The following is a 23,348-nucleotide window of genomic DNA, read 5'->3' as shown; positions in this document are numbered from 1 at the left end:
GAATATCCGCGGAAAGCTGTATTTAATACGATACAATAAATAACTATTATTCCTTTCATTGACCTCCTCCTTACCCCTTTATCCGTGAAACTTAAACAAAAGGTTTAGAAATGCGAAAAACAATTAAAGGAATTTGTTTTGACCAGGGAGGTAGTGGATAATGGTATCAAATAATTGAATTTCTCCCTCCCATGTATAGCAGCTACCAAAAATATTGCATGATAATTTGGGGGAAAGATTATTTTACTGTCCATTATCCATTCCCTGCCTCCCTGATTTGTTTTTTCTTTGTTGGAATTCTTGTAAGTAGTGATTAAAACTTATCAATAAGACTTTGAAGGTACTCTTGTTCAACCAAAGCTTCCTGAAAGTAAAAAGCATTATTAGGACAAAATATTTTTTTTTTATAATTATATTGCGCACCTGCTGTGACAATATTCAACCCAACTATTTTAGACAACAATAAAAAGGCCTCTTCTGTACCGAAGGATCTTATTATGTAATGTATCTATTAATTGTAAGAGATGTACTACTAAAAATGTAACGCTAACCTCTGAACCGATATGGTTCTCCTTTACTATGTAGCTTCTTATAGATCCGGGGAAGTTATATAACTATTTGGGAGGAGGGTATCACCCACCTCATAAGAGAAATCGCCCCCCCCCCCTTAATTTTCAACAAAACGTAAAGTAAAAATAAAAACTAACAGACGGGAGTGCGCAAATAAAAAAAGCTTCGTTACTTAGAAATTTATATTGTACATCCTTAATAGGATGTAGCTATTAATTGTAAGAGATGTACTACTAAAAAAATGTAATTAAGAAACCTTAAATGTGTAAATTACACACGTCAACTATTTGGTGTGTCATCTCTTCTGCTAATATTTATATCAGCAAAGTGTTTTCTATTTTCAAAAACGAAACATAAAAAGCTTGGACGTCCTTGAAAACAATAATCCTTTTACAAAATTAACAGAGTACTTTCTGTATGTGAGTGTAGCGAAGGATCTCGCAAACTTTTCCAGTGAAGCCTCATAAAGGTCCAAAAAGGTTTAAAAAACATTTTTGGGAGGGTACCTCCACCCTACCAATTAAATTAAAACTAGAGGCCTATATGTGCGTTGTCGCTAAGTAATAAAAGTGACTGGCTGGTATTTTTATCCTCCCTATCTCCAAGGTTGCCTGCATACTAAACTATCTATCTATCCAGCTATAAAAATATCTATCTATCTACCTGGCTGGTATTTTCATCCTCCCTATCTCCAAGATTGCAAGCATACTCACTATCTATCTATCTAGGTATCTATCTATCTATCTATGTACCTGGCTGGTATTTTCATCCTCTCTATCTCCAAGGTTGCCAGCATACTCACGAACTACATCGCGAACCGTCTTCAATGAGCCTCCCCTGTAATTATTAATTTTTGGAAACCAATAATAAGAAAAATTAAATACCTTCCCCAAATTTATTACGGGCGTAGCCGCTAGTTGGTAAATAATGTAAAATCTATAATATCCCTTTTTAAAGAAGGCGTAACAATTATAAGTAGGTAAAGATTTTAAAGCCCATGAACGAGAAAACATGTCTTAAAAACTGTCCCCTTCCCTCTAGACTTGACTTACCTTAGGTTCAAAATTTGAAGGACTCTTTGTTTAACTGAGGAGGCACCGCTAGAGCAGATCTCCAGAATTATGTAGTCAACAAATTGTAATACAAACAGTCCTTCTTGTAACCTAGAAGAAAATTTTACATTGATACAGTCCTTTTATTTTGGATATATTCGAAATAATCAATTCATTTGTTGCTTACCCTCAATGTGTATAGCGATCAAAGAAACCCCCCCCCCCCCTCCCCAACTTCTTATTAAACCAAAATAGTGGAGGAGGGGGGGGGTAATTAAAAGACTGGATTCTGATCTATTAGATGTTTGGACAAACCGTAAATATAAATAGTTTTTAGTAGCGAAGTTCTTGGACAATAAATTAATGGATATACCCAATGATAATAAACAAAATTACCCCTTCTTTTTATTGAATTATTGGTTACTTTAAAGATTCTGACACTATTAGTATGAATTTTTTTTGAGCCAACAAATGCGAAAACGTGGCTACAAAACTTTGGGTACCAGTGTATTTCAAAAGCCAATGTCCCCTCCCTCCCTGAGAAGATTACCCACCCACTCATATTATAAATCAACTAATTACGAGACAAACAAATATAATATCATATTTTTCCTTTCATAACAGATTTGATATATTAATAACATCCTATTGAAAACAGGGGTGTACATTCTACATGGGATCCCTTGCTCAGGGGGGGGGGGGGGGGAAATAAAAAAATAAGTGGTTGGAGGGAAAAAAATGTAAAAATTAAGAAAACTGAAAACATTTTTTCCATTCCCCTCCCCCTCTCCTTGGTGAAACAAACTAAAAAAAATGTGTCGTAGGAGGGATAAATAAATAAAATATAGAGTTCTCTAAATATTTTTCCATTTTCCCCCCTACTTGGTGAGAAAAAACTATAGGGGGGAGGGAATAAAAAATTTTGTAGCCGGGGAAAAAATAAATCTTGTGCAGAATATACACCCCTGATTGAAATCAAATAAAAATCATTATAAATCTACAACTATATATTAATTTGTCTGGCCTTCTGACGGTAAAGCTAGTTTTGTCCTTAAGTGTAAAACATTAAAGCTCTTGTTTTTAGCATCTTAAAATATGTAAATAAGAAGTTTGGTGATTTTTAAGATAAATAGAAAAAAAGTTTTAAATTTAACAATAATCAGAATATTTTCCATTAACATTTCGAAGTTGAACCAAACGGTTTAACCTGGATAACCGCTAGAGGATACGTTACTAGATATTATTACTGTGTATCTTTAAACCAAATAAAAACCAAGTAAAGTGATTATACAGACAAGCAGCATCCTACCTACAGACAACCAACCCTTTTAATTCACAACCTTTGTCTGAGAAGTCCTAACTAAGCATGGTAATGAGTAGCGCCTGTTTTGGGCCAACACATTCCCTCATACTCTAATAATTAATGAGCGGATGTGCTATGTATTATACCATAGTTATGGCTTATTATTTCAACTAAAGTTGGTTTTTAATAGGCAAATGAACAAGGAAGACAACATCCATAAAAGTGAGGCTCTAAAACGGTAATACAAACGAACATTAACACTTGGAGAGTGTCAAAACTGAATGATCAGAATATAAATGTAAAAAAGACTTAACAAAATTCTAAGTAAATTTGTAGAATATAAATTGCTTAAATACAAGATAATATTCAAGGACATACTAGCATTTTTAGGACTTGATTTTAGAGATGCTCCGCTTATAACATTGTACTTTGTTGTCCTAGGAATCAGTACGCCAAAAATCAGATCAATCGAATAATTTTAAAACATAAAAATTTGCTGTTATAGAAAAGCTTCGCTTTTAAAAATGATTGTAAATGTTACCTTTTAATGTAAATCTCTTCATCTGAAAATTCTTCACCCAAAACTTTCATCTCTCTTCTGATTCTAGAATAATAACAACAATTTTAATCAAAACATTGTTATCTATTCAATTGCATCGTATGATTTCGTATTGCATTCTCCGGAAAATGAAATAAAAAAATTTAAGATTATAACCAGTTTTATTTTATGAAATAAATGACAAGGTACTTACTTTGAATCAGCATTATCTGCTTTAGCTGAATATTTCTCGTGTAACTCCATTATTCTGTCAACCTTCTCATGGTCATTCTCTGTGAACTTGGCTTAAACAAATATATAAAAAACTATTCAGGATGATTCCTTTAACAGTCAGGTACAATCCACAAATAAGATAGAGCGAAATAATATTATCTTAACAACTCTACCTATATCATTAATCACTAGCGGCTACGCCTCTAGAAGCGTCTAGGGGCACTTAAGGTAGGAGGGGGGAAAGTCGGCCTCATCCCATTTTAAATTTGAGTTTCGAAAGAGTAAAAATACTTATCTTTTTTTTTTTGGGGGGGGGAGGTGGGTGAAGACACCCTCCCCATTTTTTTTCGTCCATGAAAATTATTAAGAAAACACAAATTGAATTATAGGATACTGTCATCCTTTTTACTTGATATTCTTAATAAGGATTCCAAGGGCTTTTAGGTATAAAATGATTTTAAAAGCGAAGCATCTCTATAACAAAAATAGTACAAAAGTCCAAAACAACCAAAAGAATTAATTTTATATCTATTGTCTTATCCATTACGACTCCCTAACCTTTCCCTCTACCTTACCTAATAGCCTGTCCCTCTGTTTGGTTGCGCCATTTCCAACAGTACAATTCTTGAACAGGGAGGCGATGATTGACACAACATGTTCCTCGTGTTCGTCGATGGTCACTCCAGCCCTCTAAAAAGAAAGAAGATGGTTATTTCAACTAGACCTCTAGGGACACTTATTAGAAAGAGGAGGGGGGGTGGGGGGCAACTCTTCACTTATAACTAATATTAAAAGTTCTTATTTTATTTTTTTTGTTGGGCTTAATTTTCTTTTGGGAAGGTGGAGTTCCCTCCCCCCAAACCGTAATAGACCTATGAAGCTTTACTGTAAAGAAGAACCAAATCGGCAAGTAACATTATAGAAGTAACAGGATGTTTGTGTGTATGTAACGAAGGATGTTGCTAGCCGATATAGTTCTCCTTTATATTAAAGCTTCTCCAAGGAAGGTTTAAACTATTATGGGAATGGTACTACAACCCTCCCCCCTAAAAAGAGGAAAAAAGATAAAAAGTAGAAATACAAGAAACTAACCTTGGATTTCTTTGGTGTTTTCATGAAAAGAGGAAATAATGTTCTTAATCCCAGAATATCAACAAACTTGGAACAATTCTGAGCTCCTTCACTGCCAGACAGGGCGTGGTCCAAAACCCTGTAGAAAAATGGATATATAACCACTTGGATGTTGCACCAAATTTTCATATAATTAAGTAATACTCACAGCTGGCTAAAAAAAACCATACACCATTACCCCATCCCATCCTCTCCTACTGAACGAACTGACCAAATATGAGGTCTATATTAGCAACCTAAATTTAAGACTAATCTTCTCCTGTCAATATATCCACTTATTTTAAATCCATTTGTAGAAAATACACAAGTAATATGTTGAAAAATTTAACAGCACAGATAAAGATTTAATGAAAATTTGGGATTAGTCTATTGATTTAACTTTGATAAGAGAGGAAAATGAATAATTTTTTATTTAATTTTTATGCCTTAATTCTGCTTTTGGTAGCAAGTTTTTATGTTAGTTATATGACTCATAGGGAGTATAAAGTCAAACTGTCTTCTTTAAGTATTAAATTGTTCTCTGAATCAAATCTTGCTATTCAAGTGCATGGCAAAACTTCCTACCTTAAATTTCACTGCATTTATGTAGATGTCCTAACTGTGCATGATAAATTGGTAATGAGTTGCGCCTATTTTTTTATCCAAGGCATTCCCTAGAATCCCCCTATTATAGCTTTTATACCTCAAAGCACCAGATCTCGACTTCTTTTTCTCTCTTAGCATAAGATTCATCAGCTGTAAACCCTCACCCTGTAGGAACCTAAAAACAATATGAGAATTGGATTTGAATAAATATTGCAAGATAACCACGTTACAACAATACAAAATTCATAAATGGAAACATGTACAAAGTGAGCTTTTACCAGTTGTTTACCAGTCATTGAGAATGATGTTTTAAGATCACGTAACCTATACATGTAAAATAACAAGACAAGATTATATTTTCTGTAGCATAACCTTGAGACTTCCGGACCAAGTAATTCATGTATTGATTTTATGCTTATTTTTATTTGGCGTTAGCGAGCGCTGCGGCCAGAGTTCATAGTTCGCTCAAATTTTTCTAAGAGGATAATACCTTTTTTTTATTATTCGTGGAGAATTCATTGTCTTTAATGCCATACGCTCTACCTAATTTTTTAGTAATAGTAAGGCTCAGAACCGCTTCAAATCCTGCGGATATAAACCGGTTTCAAAGCCATACTGGAGAATTTGTACCTATCTCTGTTATCTTTCTCCGCCAGCAGAGAACACAGACAGTTGAACAAATTTTCCATCAGTTCAAACTCTTCCTAAAAAAATAAAACATAGGTATCCTTTATCATATAAAGTAGAAAGATTTTTTCAAGCTAAAGATCTCGGAAACTGGCAGACTGTATTCATTGTACTTCTTCAGGGAAGCTTTCAGTGTTTTGGTGGTTTTAGGCTATTTTCATGACCCCCAATCACCCTCTCCTAGAATCTAGGGGCGAGGAGATTAGAAATAGGTATAAAGTAGAAGTAAGGTTTTATTTGTATGAACCAGTGAAACGATTGAGTTCTCAATTTTAAGGAAGCTTTAGCATAGGTCCTGGGATGGTTTTAGGCTATTTTTCAGACTGTAAATATACTATATTACTAACCTGTTGATTAGGATCATGTCTCTTGTAGTAAGCAAACTGTTGTAGCAAGCTGTCAATACTAACCTGTTGATTAGGATCATGTCTCTTGTAGTAAGCCAACTGTTGTAGCAAGCTGTCAATACTAACCTGTTGATTAGGATCATGTCTCTTGTAGTAAGCTAACTGTTGTAGCAAGCTGTCGATACTAACCTGTTGATTAGGATCATGTCTCTTGTAGTAAGCCAACTGTTGTAGCAAGCTGTCAATACTAACCTGTTGATTAGGATCATGTCTCTTGTAGTAAGCAAACTGTTGTAGCAAGCTGTCAATACTAACCTGTTGATTAGGATCATGTCTCTTGTAGTAAGCTAACTGTTGTAGCAAGCTGTCAATACTAACCTGTTGATTAGGATCATGTCTCTTGTAGTAAGCTAACTGTTGTAGCAAGCTGTCGATACTAACCTGTTGATTAGGATCATGTCTCTTGTAGTAAGCTAACTGTTGTAGCAAGCTGTCAATACTAACCTGTTGATTAGGATCATGTCTCTTGTAATAAGCTAACTGTTGTAGCAAGCTGTCGATACTAACCTGTTGATTAGGATCATGTCTCTTGTAATAAGCTAACTGTTGTAGCAAGCTGTCAATACTAACCTGTTGATTAGGATCATGTCTCTTGTAATAAGCTAACTGTTGTAGCAAGCTGTCAATACTAACCTGTTGATTAGGATCATGTCTCTTGTAGTAAGCTAACTGTTGTAGCAAGCTGTCGATAGCTCCTAGCTCTCCATACATTTGTCTAAATTGGATAAAACAGTGTAAAATCTTTAAATATCCTATCCTTATATAAAAGTAACAAGATGTCTGAGTCTATTGGCCTCTAGGGGCACTAAAGAAAATTACAGCAGCTGGCAAATCATATGTATTATACGGTTTTTATGTTTTCCATAAACACAATCTCCAGTTTCTTGGCTTTAAAAATTTTTGGACTTTAATAAAATGTTGTTTGAATAGCACAAAACTTTAGTGCCAAAACCTATTCCACTAATAATTTTAATCTACAAGTGGAGGGATTTTGTTAACTGTAAAAGGGGATATACATTATACATCTACCTATCTATTACTCATGTATCTATATATCTATGAACCTGTTTGCTGGTTCGTTCTGTAGAAGGATTGACAATATTTCACTGGCATAAAGTTTGTTTCCATCAAAGGGCACTTTTTCCTGAATAAAAAAGTTGAAGATATCAACCTATTTATGGGGTATGAATGCTACTTAAATCAAACGTTCTTAAAATACAGATTACCTTTAGAGTAAAAGAATAGGGGTCAGACCCTATCCCAATTTTCAAAAATTTAAAATCAGCTAATGGTGTCAAAAAATTTAAAAACCAGCCGTCTTTAACAGAAAGCAATTTAAAAGCAGACGAAAAAACAATTGAGGAAGAATATTATATCAATGACGACAGGAAACAAAACAAAAACAGCAAAACTTACCTTTAATCTTTTAATGAGCCACGTCATAAAACCTGCTTCGGCTGCGTCCTTAGCCACTTGAGGTCTAAAATTGATAAATGACAAGATCAATATTCATTTGCCAAGTATATTAGAATCATTTGTTGAAATGTTTGGACGTTACTAGTCTCTACTCCCACCCATCATCTATCATAATCTTTTAAACTTGGGGGGCAGCTATATAATATGTATCCCATTATATAAAGTACCTAGTTGGTTCTTTTTGTCTGAAGCTTAAGATTTCAATAACTACTGGACTGAATGAGTTCTAATTTTAATGAATCTTTAAATAAATCCTGGGATGGGTTTAGATTATTTTTCTGTCCCCTTAAAATAGAGAACCCTTAAATGCTATGGGGCGCAGCTACTAGTAAATGTATAATTACCTCAATTCGACAATGTTTTCAACAATTGACATAGCATTGTGAACCCCATCTGCTTCTTCCTATAATACATTACACAGATAGATAGATACATAGATAGATACTTGATAAATAGAGATGGGTAGATGGATGGATAGATAAATGTTCTCAACAATGGACATAGCATTGTGAACCCCATCTGCTTCTTCCTATAATAGAAAAATAGATACATAGATAGATACTTGATAGATAGATTTAGATAGATATAGATAGATGGGTTAGAATAGATAAATATTTTCTATGATAGATTGTATTATGAACACCATCTGCTTCTTCCTATCCTTATAATAAAGTAACAGGATGTTTGTTTGTCTGTATGTTTGTACCCAAGGATCTCGATAACCGCTAAACTGATCGGGTTCTCCTTAACACGATAGCTTCTTATAGGTCCCGGGAAGGTTTATAACTATTTTCTTGGGAGGTGGGACACCCCCAAGGGCCAACCCCCACCCCAAAAACAAAATTGTTTTAATTTTTTTTACTTTTTCTTTTAAAATCTAAAATAAGAAATTGGGTTATTAAATTCGACTCTCTCCTCCTCAAGTGTCCCCTAGAGGCCTCTAGGGGCGTACGTAGCCGCTTGTAATAGATACACTGTTAGATGGAGATAGACAGAATGATGGATAGATAGATAGATTACTATAGATAACTGTTTTGTTCTTAAGAGATTACACTATGGACATTAGAGATAGAAAGATATATAGATTGGTTAATAAAAGTAAAGATAGATTAGTAGATAGAAAGACAGAGAGATAGAGAAGGAGAATGATTGATGGCTACATAAAAAAAAGTACGTATGGTTAGTTAGAAAACAGAGAGATTGCAGTAAAAAAATTAAGTAATAACAATACGGATTTTTTCCTGATTCAATTGTCTGGAAAATGCAAGATAACAAAAAAAGAATTCTTTAACAAGAAGAGTAAAAGAAAATTAAATTCTTTTAGAGTAAGAATATAAAAGTAAAAAAAGTACGAATATTTGGATATTGTTTTTTACAAAAGTGATTTTAAAAAATTAACTTCAGGCAGGGGGGAAGGAGGATTGAATTTGACCCATCCCATTTTTGGTTTTAAAAAGTAAGAGAAAAATTCTTGGGGCCGGAGGGGGGGGGAGGTTGACATTTTAACTTCAGTTTTAAAAAGAAAAATTCTCTTGGGACTCGGGAGGGTGGTGATATCAATGATATACATGAAAAGTTGACCAACCTTTACAGATTCATCTAAACGATCAAAAGCTGCGATCATCAGGGCAAAAACTTGATTATCTAAACATAAAATCAAATTTATCATTCAACAATAACATTGCCTATCGTCATGGATATTGTTTGTATGTGAGTGTGTCTGTGTTTAAGTTTGAATCTATGTTATTTAAGATCTCGTAAACTTTTAAACCTATTGTTCCACAATTTTCAACACAGCCTAATATCGATTCAAGTCAGGTTTTAAGCTATTTGTTTGAGGGTTTTCATCTTTATTATTCACCAAGGTGTATCTATCTATATATCCATCAAGATCTAGCGATCTATCTATCTTGCCACCAAGGTATATCTATCTATCTTACCACCAAGGTGTATGAATGTACCTATGTATCTATCTATCTATTCATCAAAATCTAGCTATCTATCTATCTTGCCACCAAGGTATCTATCTTTCTATCTTACCACCAAAGGTGTATCTATAATCTATCTATCTTACCACCAAAGGTGTATCTATAATCTATCTATCTTACCACCAAGGGTGTATCTATCTATCTTACCACCAAGGGTGTATCTATCTATCTTACCACCAAAGGTTTATCTACCTATCTATCTATGTTACCTACAAGAGCTGTTATAAGACTCTCTGCTCCCTCTTCACTCTCATTCATTGTGTCAACATCTGTTAATTCCTAAAAGAAGACGTCTATAATATTCGATATATATTATTACATGGATGTTGCACCAGATATTCATTTACTTTTATTAAGTGATTCTCGCAGCTGGCTAAACGATACCCCCCCCCCCCCAATCATCCCCTCCCCTCTTACTGGCTAAACGAATGACCAGTCAACGAGTTTCATGTTTAACGAGCTAAATTGACCATAAATTTTCCCATGTTAATATATCCACGTCACAGCGGTCTAAGGCCGGACATTTCGCCAAAAATCAACTTTGGAGTTTCTCTAAATTAATAAATTATTTTGAAAATATATACCCTATCTCATATAAAACAGAAGAGTTTTTGTCTTTTTAACTATTGGTTGATGAATTATGAACTTTGAAATATGAAGGTTAAGGATTATTTTCACGTCATGAATTTTACCTTTTGAATTTTCACCATCTCTGGAAAAAATATTTTTTTCAGTGTTACATTGATACAATGAAGTTTCTTCACCTATTTATATTTATAATAATATATGATCTATTAGGAAACTGGGGTTTAAAAAATTTTTTTACTTTTTTCATACATTTTTATGTTGTTTTTGAAAAAATTTCATGTCATTTCTTAAATAATTTTGCAAAAGATTTTGGCATTAATTTTCAGTTTTTTAAGTTTTTCACCAAAAACCGGGCCCCGCAACATACCAAACCATATATTATTCTTAATATACAGGTATAATGCCATAGTTTAATGTTTAGTTAAGGTTGTTGCAGGGCCCGGTTTCTTGCAAATTTTAACTTTAATTTAAGAGGCCAAACTCTAAAATTACAATACAAGAAGAAAAAATTGTTGCAATTTTTTTTCTTTTCATTGTTAATTTTAATTTCTGATGCATTTAAACTTCTCATAAAGTGCCTACGATAAATTAAGAGACTTTAAGAGATTTAAAATGAATGTTTTAATCTTTTTAAGGGGGGGGGGGGGGGGGTGTTTAATGCATCCTTTTCGTAATCAATGCGCAAATGGCACTTAAAATCAGAATTTTGTTATGAAACTTCGCATGAATATTCCTTGGTAGGTCTATTTTCCAAAAATCAAACAAAAAGTTGGAAAAGTAATGGCTAACAGCTGGCGGCTCAGCCGTTTAGCAGTTTTTTTGGCCATTTTCAGGGCAAATCCATCATTTATTACATAGGAAACAACTTCTTGAAACATAATTTTGCTATAATTGATGTTAAATGTTACCAATAGCCATTTTAAGAATTTCTTGTACCAGCTGCTCAACAGCTAGAACTAGCGGAAACGGCTGGGAGTGGCAAAGAGTATTATGTGTAGACAGGGCTTGTTTCGTGTCTAGCTAGGGGTAGGTTTTTATGGGTGCTGAGCTCAAAAATACTTCCAGAAATAGTGGGGGCCCATCCATATGGCAGCTGGGAAACGGCTTCTGCTCAGCTGTTAGCCATTTTATAAGACTATTTAATGATATTTTTTATCAATAAGAATTTCGGTAAATTTAACTTCTTTCATTAATACCCATTTCTAATTAATTTTACTGGACATATTAATAATTTTTTTAATTTCTAGATTTAGCTGTTAAACAGCTAAAAACATTACTATATAGATTAAGTATTATTACTTATCTAAGAGAAAATAACTTCGTAAAAGAGGGTGAAGAAACTTGAATTAGTTGTATCAAATGTATGTTGCACAAGGTTGGTGATTAGGCATTTACCTTTATATAATCATTTCTACAGTAATACTTATTAATGCTTAAAGGTTTTTCAATGTTTTATTGCTATAAAACATCGAATTTAGGCTCTTTACCAATTAAGAAAATATTATGAAAATATGAAATTTTAGCTAAGTTTCAAAGTATTTAATAGACCAGTTGGCTTTTGTTTTTCTTCTCTAGATGAATATACGAGTTGCATTGAGTAATAATAAGGCGCAGGCTTTTTATTTTAAACGATTCTATCAACTACAAGCTGAGAAAATTGACTTTGTGTAGAGGTAGGTGAAATGTCCACCAAAAGGCCAAAATAGACCACTGTGCACGTATACTACATCCATTTTTACAATTTGAAATTGTGGCTTCAGAAATAATGTAATTCTAAGAAAAATATGACATACTAATATTTTTTTATCTGGCAATTTCCCTATATCAAAAAAATAAGTTATTTAAACTAAAGAAAATTTTCCAATCAGTAGGTAGCTTTTTAAAGTAAACTTTACAAAGTTATACAAATCTGTTTTTTTACACCTAAATATTTTACGTAGGTACCTATGTACGTAATAAACGTAGGAAAACCTAATATGAAAGTAACAGGATGTCTTTGTGTGTGTGTAGTGAGGAATTTTTCTGACTGATGAACCGTGAAGATTCTGATAGATTAACAGAATTTTAGAACCATTTTTGGGAATAGTACCTCCACCCTCCCAAGAGATATTACCAAAAGAAAAACATGACCCCCAAAATTTTATTTTACTCATTATTTATAGGCTATTATAAGAGAGGGGTAGATTTACGAACCCCCTTCCTGTAACGGACGTATGCTAATCCTAACTATTTAGGAGTTATGAGCCACAGTTGAGATGTTGACACAAGCCATAGAGTGCCGAGTAAAGAGTAGTAATGTTGTGGTGTAGAAACAAGTAATTTGATGAAGAAAAGGGGCGAAGATTTACTGAAGAAAGGGGCGAAGACATTGTAAAAGATGAACAAGTTAACTGTTGAAATCATGGAGAAAAAGTTAAGAGGAGAAAAGAGTTACAATATGAGTCTGAGAAAAGAGTAGACCTGAGCCTGCAAACTGCTTTGTCGACAGCTTATCTTCACATCACGCCACCCAATTATAGTACTAAATATTAATTTCTAAATTACTAAATTTCATTCCCACTCTTAAATACTTATTCTATGAAAATTGTGTCCAAAGTAATTAAAGTAAAGAAAATAAAGACAATTATGTCCAATAAGAATTTAAATCTGTATTTGTTCATAGGAAATCATTGTAAAGAATATATGTGCACGCAAAATCAAAAGCAACTTAAAGTTTTAAAGCCTTTTTCTTATTTCAGAAAGTAAAAGTAAGTGAATAAATAAATATTTAATATAACGGGTGGCTATCTAGGTGAGAAAATTTTTATATTTAATTTGTAACAGCGAAGTCGTTGAAAGGATACATCACTGCAAGATAAATGAACAATAAGGTGAAAATATTTATACAGTATCAAATGTTTTGTTGAAGTCAAACTAACACTAAATCATATGAAGATTGAATTTAAATTAAACAATGTTTCAAATGTTTTGTCAAAGTCAAACTAACATCAAGTGACTTAATGAACTTTCTATTGAAGTAGACTTAATGTATTAAATGTTTTGGTAAAGTCAAACCAACGTAAATTATAAAAATAATAAAGAGCTAAAGTACATAATTTAAACCTCCATTATAATGGCCTCCAATAATACTGTTCCATTTTAGGTGGATACCCAAACAGAGAACAGATCTGTGTTGTGTGAAAGACCCCTAATGCTAGAAAGACCCCTAACAAAAGACCCCTAAGCAGAACTAATTTGATTGGCGGAAAACCAGCCTTGGATAATTGGAGAACTAGTGTGCCCTACCTGTAAAGGGATTTGCTTATCACACTGAAATAAAAGGTATAGAATATTATACTCTTTTTAATTCCTTTATTGTAGCAAGGATTCAAGTAAATGTTCAAAATAATGTTTAAATAATCTGACGTCAATAAGGAAATATAATCTGGCCTTGTCTAACAATTGTTATCTTTGCAGGAAGTTAACAAGAACAGCTACAACCAAAGCTAATGAGAACAAGTCGAATAACTCAAAGCTAAATACCATCAAGGAAAGAACACCAACCCTAACAACGCAACTAGGGGATTAATTGGATATGTACTATTCTGCTGGAACCAAACTTTAAACCTAACAGAGAGCCAATGTAAGTACTTTATAGCTCATATTCTTTAATACATTAAGTAGAATGAAATTTAAGTGAACAAAGACTTTAGTATGGAATGTAAATTGTAAATTTAATTCCTTTTTTATTTTTTATTCTTTCATTTCTTTATTTATAAGTGCACTTTATTAGCCAACCCGTTCTTATTGTAACTACCTAGAATTAATATTGTTTTTTTTTATTCTAGGTTAATTTTACCGAACATTCGAGTCAAAATAACTGCTCTACTATTTCCAGACTACATTGAAAGAAACTGATAAAATGTCAAAACCACAGAAATGAAATTCCAGCGGACCAAGATTGAGTGGCTCTGAAAAGCAAAGGTGAGCCGTCCGCTACACTTCCCTCAACTGCCTCTAGCGGAGAGGCCACAGGAATTCTATAAAACAAAATAACTACTTTTACCTGGATCAAATCCAGAACACCAACAGCAATATCTGTATTTTCATGTGTCAAAAGACCTGCAACAAAAAAAACATACCTATTGTATTTCGAAGGAAGGATTTGTTTTAGTTTTTTCGAGCATTTTTTGTGGTCTTTCGGAAGATTTTTTCATAGGAAGTAAATTGAAATATTTATCAACCTATCCTTACTCTACGCCAGACTAAAGACGTTAAATAATGCATATGATACTGCTTAATCAGTTACGTGATATTACCATTGAATATGAAGGGAATGACATGGCTTTTAAAGTTTTAGAGAGTTTAAACTTATACTACCAGTATGGCTTTGAAACCGATTTATACCAGCTGGATTTGAACCAGTTCTCAGCCTTACTGAAAACATGTATAGCATCGTATTACAGACAATTTCCCACAAATATTAAAATAAAAATCATAAAATTGATACCTATCGGTTTATTTCGCCCCGAGGTGCCGAGGGTTTTATAAGAATAAAACGTTATAATAAAACTTTAGGGACTAGTGTAATCAACAGGCCAATGTCCCCTACCTCCCTAAATATTATCATACCTAACATTGAGGGAACACAGTTGAGATCAACAATAATTGGGTAGTAGTCAGGTACAGTTGCAAGATTTTTCATTTCCTAAATAGATATATTATTAGATACTTTGATATTGCACTAGATTTTCATGTATTCTAATAGAGTGATGCTCGCAGATGACTAAAATAACGACAACCCCCTCATCCATCCCCTTTACCCCCATAGATGATAGATTAATACCTGGAGTGCATCGTGTAGTTCCATTTCAGATTCCATAAACTTTTCTGGATTTTCGGGGAACTTGATTCTGGTCTCCTGAATAATAAAGTAAAATAATAGAGGGGGCACGAACTATGTGTAACTCTGCCCAAAGGGCGGGAAACCTGTCCCGATTTTGTATTGTGTCTTTAAAATGAATACAACTGCGAGGGGGGATTTTTTTCCTTAATAGGTTGGTACAAAAGATTGTATTAGTACCTGATTTTTGAGAGCTTTCTTTTCAAAGGCCAGAATGATTTTCTTGACTCCAGTATCGTCCAAAGTTTCTTCAACTTTGTCCATCATTTTGTCAATCTAAATGTTCATTAAAGTTAAACAAACCAAAGGTCTTTGATTGGTTGGTTCACATTTGCAGTGTCCAAACATGTCAACCAATAATTTTAGTAAATTAGTGGGAAATTAATCAATGTATAGATGCAGTGTGGCCACAACCAAAAAAATACTGATACTGAAGAAAATAAAGGAAATACTGAAAATACTGAAACCTAAAATAAAAAAAAATACTGAAAATACTGAAGAAAAAAAGGAAATACTGAAAATACTGAATCCTAAAATAAGAAAAAATACTGAACAAAAAAATACAAATACTGAATAAGTATTTTTTTTATATGATTCCTCATTTCAAAATTTCATATATCATACCTTTATAATTTGGGGGATATTTTAAAGACCTTTTAATTTTGCCTCTTAGATTTTCTTGCACCAATTAAGCATAGGCTTTATCTTTGGACTTAGAGGATAGGTTATTAGAGATAAAATCATCCTTATATAATGAATTTTCCCAAGTTTTAAGAGTTTTTGGATAGGCCTGCAGGTGGTTTCTGGACAGGTAAAAAAAATAAAAATTTCTTATTTGAAGAGTTAGAGGTGAGTTTATAAAACAAAATAAGCTTCTTTTAATATATTATTTACATATTTAAAGAAAAAATTACAATCGGCCTCCAGGTTCAGGTGCTGCAGGCCTCCAGGTGGCCTCTGGACAGGTAAAAATTAAAATTTCTTATTTGAAGAGTTAGAGGTGAGTTTATTAAACAAAATAAGCTTCTTTTAATATATTATTTACATATTTAAAGAAAAAATTACAATCGGCCTCTAAGTTCAGGTGCTGCAGGCCTCCAGGTGGACTCTGAACAGGTAAAAATTCTAAATTTCTTGTTTGAAGATCTAGAGTTGAGTTTATAAAACAATATAAGCGTTTTTTTAGATGTTATTTGCATATTAAAAGAAAAAATTACCATCAGCCTTCAGGTTCAGGTGCTGCAGGCCTCCAGGTGGCCTCTGGACAGGTAACAAAAATAAAAATTTCTTATTTTAACAGTCAGAGGTACGTTTATAAAACAAAATAAGCTTCTTTTCATATATTATTTAAATATTTAAAGAAAAAATTACAATCGGCCTCCAGGTTAAGGTGCTGCAGGCCTCCAGGTGGCCTCTGGACAGGTAAAAATTAAAATTTCTTATTTGAAGAGTCAGAGGTAAGTTTATAAAACAAAATAAGCTTCTTTCACTATATTATTTACATATTTAAAGAAAAAATTACAATCGGCCTCCAGGTGGCCTCTGGACAGGTAAAAATTTTAATTTTTTACCTGTCCCGAGACCACTTGGAGGCCTTCAGTACATGAACCTGGATGATGATGGTAATTTTTTCTTCAATTATGCAAATAACATCTCAAAATACGCTTATATTGTTTTATAAACTTACCCCTAGCTCTTCAAATAAGAAATTTATATTTTTTACCTGTACAGAGGCCACCTGTAGACCTGCAGCACCTGAACCTGGAAGCCGATGGTAATTGCTTCTTCAAATGTGTAAATAACATCTAAAAATATGCTTATATTGTTTTATAAACTTACCTCTAGCTCTTCAAATAAGAAATTTATACTTTTTACCTGTATAAAGGCCACCTGGAGGCCTGCAGCACCTGAACCTGGAGGCCGATTGTAATTTTTTCTTTAAATATGTAAATAATATATTAAAAGAAGCTTATTTTGTTTTATAAACTTACCTCTAACTCTTCAAATAAGAAATTTAAATTTTTTACCTGTCCAGAGGCCACTTGGAGGCCTGCAGCACCTGAACCTGGAGGCCGATAGTAATTTTTTCTTTAAATATGTAAATAATATATTTGAAAAAGCTTGTTTTGTTTAATAAACTCACCTCTAACTCTTCAAATAAGAAATTTTTATTTTTTACCTGTCCAGAGGCCACCTGGAGGCCTGCAGCACCTGAACCTGGAGGCAAATTGTAATTTTTTCTTTGAATATGTAAATAATATATTAAAATAAGCTTATTTTGTTTTATAAACTCACCTCTAACTCTTCAAATAAGAAATTTTAATTTTTTACCTGTCCAGAGGCCACCTGGAGGCCTGCAGCACCTGATCCTGGAGGCCGATTGTAATTTTTTCTTTAAATATGTAAATAATATATTAAAAGAAGCTTATTTTGTTTTATAAACTCACCTCTAACTCTTCAAATAAGAAATTTTTATTTTTTTTACCTGTCCAGAAACCACCTGGAGGCCTGGAGCTCCGGAACCTGGAGGCCTATCAAAAAAATCTTAAAACTTGGGAAAATTCATTATAAAAGGATGATTTTATCTCTAATAACCTATCCTCAAGTCCAAAGATAAAGCCTATGCTTCCTGTTCACGCAAATGTGTCAAAACTCCCCCCCCCCCCCCCCCTTATTATTATGCAAATTATGGTTGTTGTCTAATTAAATTAGTATTCTATTATTACCATAAAAAAGCAAAATTAATGTACAAAGTTATAGGGTAATTCAAAGGAAAGTAAAGTGAGGCGCGAAGCGCCGAAAAAAATCTGACATCAACTACTTAAATAAACATCTTATTTATGCAAATTTTTTTGGAATTTAAGAAATAATGAAAATACTGAATCATGAAAATTTCCAAAAACTGAAAAATACCGAAGAAAATTTTCAAATACTGAATATTCAGTATTTACTGAAAATACTGAAGCCCCAATTTCCAAATACTGAAGAATACTGAAGAATTTCAGTATACTGAAGAATATGGCCACGCTGTAGATGCCTGACTTTTGTCTAACTTTTTTGTTTTACATGGGCGGGATGGATAATGGAGGTGAAGCTAATATACAGCTATTTTCTTTTAAAATTTACAAACTACAAGCTAAAAATTTAGTTATCTACCTACCAAATTATCTGTCTATCTAATAATATCTATCTATCTACTAAACCTGTTCTTGATATTCTGCCGACAGCTTATCCCCTCCTTCCTCCCCTAGGCGCGGATATTTTGCGCGCCGCTCCTCCTCATACGCGCGTTCCAGATCAGCGGCGCGCGCCATTTCCTGGGCGCGCTTACGAGCAAGCTTGCGCTTCGCTGCTTGGGACTCGAACGAGTCGTCATCTTCTACTTCTGAAAAGAGAAATAATAATGAAAGACTTGCCATAGGTACACTTCTAAAATTTTCCTTTCCAGTCCACTTATGTGAATGAAAAATTTTTAAAAATGAATTTGTCATCAAGTTTACACAATTTTCGACAGAGAGGAAAAGAAAACGAAAAGAGGTAGTTGCACGAAGTGACATTAAAACTTGAATCTAGTGCACTGCATATTTATTTCAGTTCAATAGTATCTCTTGGACATATATTTGAAAGAATTTTCTACCAGGTAGTTTTTACAATATCAAGACTTGAAAATCATATTTATAGGAGCATAAATAGCTGTCCTGTTTTTACAAAACAGCATTATGACTATTTTAGTGGTGCCAAATTGATTGCTATCTATTGCATTACAAAATTATATATAATATGTTGGATGATGTTCTTGTATCTAATGCTTGCATTCAAACTTGTTAAATGCACTTCATGCAACTATCCCTTTGTCAATAATGAATGTCTTACTAATATGAAGCTCTAAGAAGCTATGTACTAAGATACAAAGGCTATGAGAAGATAACTGGGGGAATGGGGTGGGGGGGAATAAAAAAATATTTTTTGCAGCAAAATAAGAATATTGAGCAGAATATACAACACACTTGCTTGTTACAGATCTTTTTTTTATTTTAAGGTGGAAAACGTAAAAACTAAATGACTTTCCTCCTTCAATAAGGCATAAAAACTTAAACTGCGATTTCCTGAAAACCTACCTTCTTGTACCATGGCTGGTTTCAACATCATATCAGGTTTAAACCTTGTCACCTCTCTAACATCCATTTTTAATTTTTGTGTCTGTTTTTTATCTGAAAATGCTTTAATATAATATATTTTGTGTGTATTTATTTAATATAGCAAAATTGTTATTAATCAACAGAAATTTACAAAGCTACTCTATAATTATGACAGTTAATTGAAATAAATATAAAACAAAGACTAAGTTTCATATAAGATGTTAATAAATGCCAATAGGCCTTTTTTAATTGAAAGGTAAAGATATTATTTTCCAGTATGGCTTAGAAATTGATAAATATTAAATTAATTAAAACCAGTTCTCAGCCATTCTGAAAAATGATGTTTAGCATCGTATTACAGATAATTTTCCACGAATTAAAAAAAAAATCAAAACCAGTTTATATCTTTTAAATTCTTATTTTAATATCCACGGAAAGCTGTCTATAATACGATGCTCTTGACAACTAGGTATTAACTATCTATTTTAACTACAAAGCTAAAGACTAAAATAATCAAATCTATTATTATAATAGATAGATATTTTTATAAGCATGTCATTTGTGCTAATATAAAACTTTGCTATATAATATAAATACTATTAGTAGAAAATCAAACGACAAATAAAGCAATAATAGTATTTCCAGTATGGCTACGAAACCAATCAATATCCGCTGGATAAGATCCGGTTCTCAGCGATACTGAAAAATAATGTATAGCATCGTATTACAGACAATTTTCTACGAAATTTAAAAAAATCTTAACAATAATACCTGCCAGTTTTGTTAGTTCTGGCCTTCGGTCCCTTAGGCAAACAAAACTGGCTCATATCTTATAATCTTTTATCTTAATATCCGCGGAAAGCTGTCTATAATACGATTTTATATTAATATCTTTATACGTTATCATATATTTTTCTTTTAGGAAAAGTTGTTAATATCAATTTATTTTATAAAATATCTGGAAACAGTTATAGAAAGTATGATAATATAGACCTATATGTTAATAAAAAAAGTATTGAAAAAAGTTTTTGAAGCTCAATATGTCTTTTTTTTAACTATTCAAGTTTAAACATTTTTGATGATCCGATAATTACAATTTTAAAGCTGCATAAAAAATCCGTGTGTAGGTAGGTAATTTTTTAAGGAAAAAAATATATAGAAGTACTTATTACATAAACTTATGATTATAATAAAGTGAATACCCATAAAACACAAATGATTAATATACAACATTGCAGTATAGCTTCGAAACCGGTTAATATCCACTGGATTAGAACCGGTTCTCAGCTATACTCAAAAATAATGTATCCTATCGTATAATAGACAATCTTCTACGAATAGTAAAATGAAAAATCATACTATTAATACTAGTTTTGTTAGCCCGAGTGTTCATCTTGATTTAATCTTATAATTTTTCATTTTAATATCCGCGGATAGCTGTCTATGATACGATTCGATTAATATACATTACATAATAACAATTAATACAAATATTTTGTGCTCAACAAATCAAAAAAGGGACATGATTATGGTCCAAGAATCTAATTTGCCACCAAATTTTGCTTTTCTCAAATTAATTTTAATGTTTTTTGCATCTTAAATTAAATGACAAAATAGGTATTTATTGCATCGTATTATAAACAGCTTTTGAAAATTAAAATGAAGAATTATAAGATTAAAACTTGCGGCCCCTTGGGCCAACCAACCAAAACTAGTATTAATCTTATGATTGTTTGTTATACGATGCTATAAATGATTTTTCAGTATGACTTAGAACCAGTTCAAATCCTGTAGATATAAATCGTTTCGAAACCATACTGAAAAAAAACTTTCTCTGCCACAAAGCTGTCCCATAAAAAGTAGAGGTATAACAAAGAAAAGAAGTTAATTTTTAAGTTTTTTTTATAATGAGAGTTTAAAGTAAGGTCATTTTTGCGGACGGATTTTCATTGAATTTTAAAGATTTTGTAAATTTTTTCGTTGTTCGATATTAGTTGCCAAAAATAATGAAAATAATACTTAAAAACATTAATATTTTATATTTTTTTAGATACCAATACAATATGACACACATATATATGACTAAATACAATGACAATTAAATTTTCTTATCAAATCTTTTATCCTTACAAGCTAAGTACATTACAAAATTTTTCACAAATTAAAAATTTACAATATTTTTTTACTATAAAGGCATAGACTTTATAGTTTTTCTTACAAGGAAGAAATATGTTTAATGCTTTTTATTAAGATTTCTGGTCATGGGATAGTTTTTATGAAGTACAATGATCAAAATTTCAAAACACTGGGTTGTTAATATAAATATTTTTTTCGGTACTTGCTTACATGTGGTAGACTGGAGCACCGAAAACCCCCCCCCCCCGCTTAGTTTTGACAAAAATCAAAAATAAGGGGGGGGTAGTTTTTTAATGTCTGGAAAACGGCAAGGAGGAAAAGGGCTCAGCAAGGCAAAGACTTAACCCCCCCCTTAATTTTGAAGAAAATCAAAAATAAGGGGGGGGTAGTTTTTTCACTGTGCAACACGCCAGAAAGTTGAGTGAGGTAAATCAAGAAAATCCAGTATACCAGAGGGGAAACCTTATTACAGGGATATTCATGTTTTGGGGCATAATTTCCTTATTTATTGACTTTGGCCAGTAAAAGGTTTTAATTTTGCGCAAAATTAAAACCTTTTACTGGCCAAAGTCAATAAATAAGGAAATTATGCCCCAAAACATGAATATCCCTGTAATAAGGTTTCCCCTCTGGTATACTGGATTTACTTGATTTACCTCACTCAACTTTCTGGCGTGTTGTACAGTGAAAAAACTACCCCCCCCTTATTTTTGATTTTCTTCAAAATTAAGGGGGGGGGTTAAAAACTACCCCCCCCCCTTATTTTTGATTTTTGTCAAAACTAAGCGGGGGGTTAAAAAACTACCCCCCCCCCCTTATTTTTGATTTTTGTCAAAACTAAGCGGGGGGGGGGGGGGTTTCGGTGCTCCGGTCTTCACATGTAAGCAAGCACCTTTTTTTCTTCCATTTTTTCAGCAGATCTTTCCATTTCTCTTAAGATCGTTAGTTTTTTATTTCACACAATAAAAGCATTTCCAGTATGGCTTCGAAACCGATTAATAACCGCTGGATTAGAACCAGTTCTCAGCAACACTGAAAACATGTAAATCGTCGTATTATATACAATTTCCGCGAAGAGTTTAATGAAAAATCATAAAATCAATACACGTTTTGTAAACCCAGGCCTTCGGCCCCTTGGGGCTAACAAAACTGGTTTTAATATAATAATTTTTGATTTCCATATCCGCGGTAAGCTGTCTATTAGGCCGACTCAAGATGCAAAATTTTTTGGCGCGCTATTTTAACCCATTCTATTCATAAATATAAGACTATAGATACCTTTAAAAGTGTTCTCAGACTATTTTTTCAGCAATATGTCAAATTCGAATTTCATAAAAAAGGGGAAGGTTCCCCCCTGGGGGTGAAATTTTTTTTTCTTTCAAACCATGGCTTTATACACCTTCCTGAATTCGTCTTGAAGAGTACATTAAGAATCAAAAAACGTTTTTTAAAAATATTGATCCCAGAAAAAGTTATCCTCAAATAACCGTCAAAATCACCTGATTATGCTAAAATGGCCAAAATTGTTAGTTTTTTGAGAATAGCTCTTGCTATGATCAAAATATTTTAAAATCGTTTTTTGATCCTTAATGTACTCTTCAAGACGAATTCAGGAAGGTGTATAAAGCCATG

The 23,348-nt window shown here is 32.8% G+C and overlaps 1 protein-coding gene and 1 long non-coding RNA gene across 3 annotated transcripts; one reads left to right on the top strand and one right to left on the bottom strand.

The window, feature by feature from the left end:
• Window positions 1-132: 132 nt before the first annotated feature.
• Window positions 133-21,931, bottom strand: LOC145334260 (beta-catenin-like protein 1). Its single transcript, XM_080179639.1, has 21 exons — window positions 19,560-21,931; window positions 18,645-18,826; window positions 15,622-15,717; window positions 15,385-15,459; window positions 15,171-15,246; window positions 14,605-14,660; window positions 10,181-10,250; window positions 9,569-9,627; window positions 8,328-8,386; window positions 7,924-7,987; window positions 7,572-7,651; window positions 7,141-7,222; window positions 6,044-6,117; window positions 5,511-5,588; window positions 4,790-4,907; window positions 4,273-4,387; window positions 3,678-3,768; window positions 3,467-3,529; window positions 1,623-1,733; window positions 1,323-1,407; window positions 133-364 (listed from the first exon to the last, which is right to left on the bottom strand). The coding sequence occupies exons 1-21, from the start codon at window positions 19,624-19,626 to the stop codon at window positions 314-316; spliced, it is 1,752 nt and encodes a 583-aa protein (XP_080035765.1). The 5' UTR covers window positions 19,627-21,931; the 3' UTR covers window positions 133-313.
• Window positions 12,766-14,437, top strand: LOC145334266 (uncharacterized). 2 transcript variants are annotated; one of them, XR_013884786.1, is made up of 4 exons: window positions 12,766-13,350; window positions 13,702-13,880; window positions 14,016-14,181; window positions 14,387-14,437. It is a non-coding gene; the product is annotated as an uncharacterized LOC145334266 (long non-coding RNA). The 2 variants fall into 2 exon arrangements; XR_013884785.1 differs by having other exon boundaries at window positions 12,766-13,880.
• Window positions 21,932-23,348: the final 1,417 nt, after the last annotated feature.

The sequence above is a fragment of the Acartia tonsa genome, chromosome 12 (assembly GCF_053477335.1).
Source record: "Acartia tonsa isolate MP-2025a chromosome 12, ASM5347733v1, whole genome shotgun sequence".
Classification (NCBI taxonomy): Eukaryota; Metazoa; Arthropoda; class Copepoda; order Calanoida; family Acartiidae; genus Acartia; species Acartia tonsa.
Note: the sequence above shows the minus strand (reverse complement) of the source record. Positions and strands in the feature narration are given on the sequence as shown.

Excerpts from the sequence above, each read along its gene's own strand:
- LOC145334260 (XM_080179639.1), bottom strand. The coding sequence starts at position 19,626 with ATGGATGTTAGAGAGGTGACAAGGTTTAAACCTGATATGATGTTGAAA. Across the intron at positions 7,223-7,571 it reads CAGAACGAACCAGCAAACAG|ACAAATGTATGGAGAGCTAG; the intron begins GTTCATAGATAT and ends TATCCAATTTAG. Across the intron at positions 4,388-4,789 it reads AAACACCAAAGAAATCCAAG|AGGGCTGGAGTGACCATCGA; the intron begins GTTAGTTTCTTG and ends CTTTCTTTTTAG.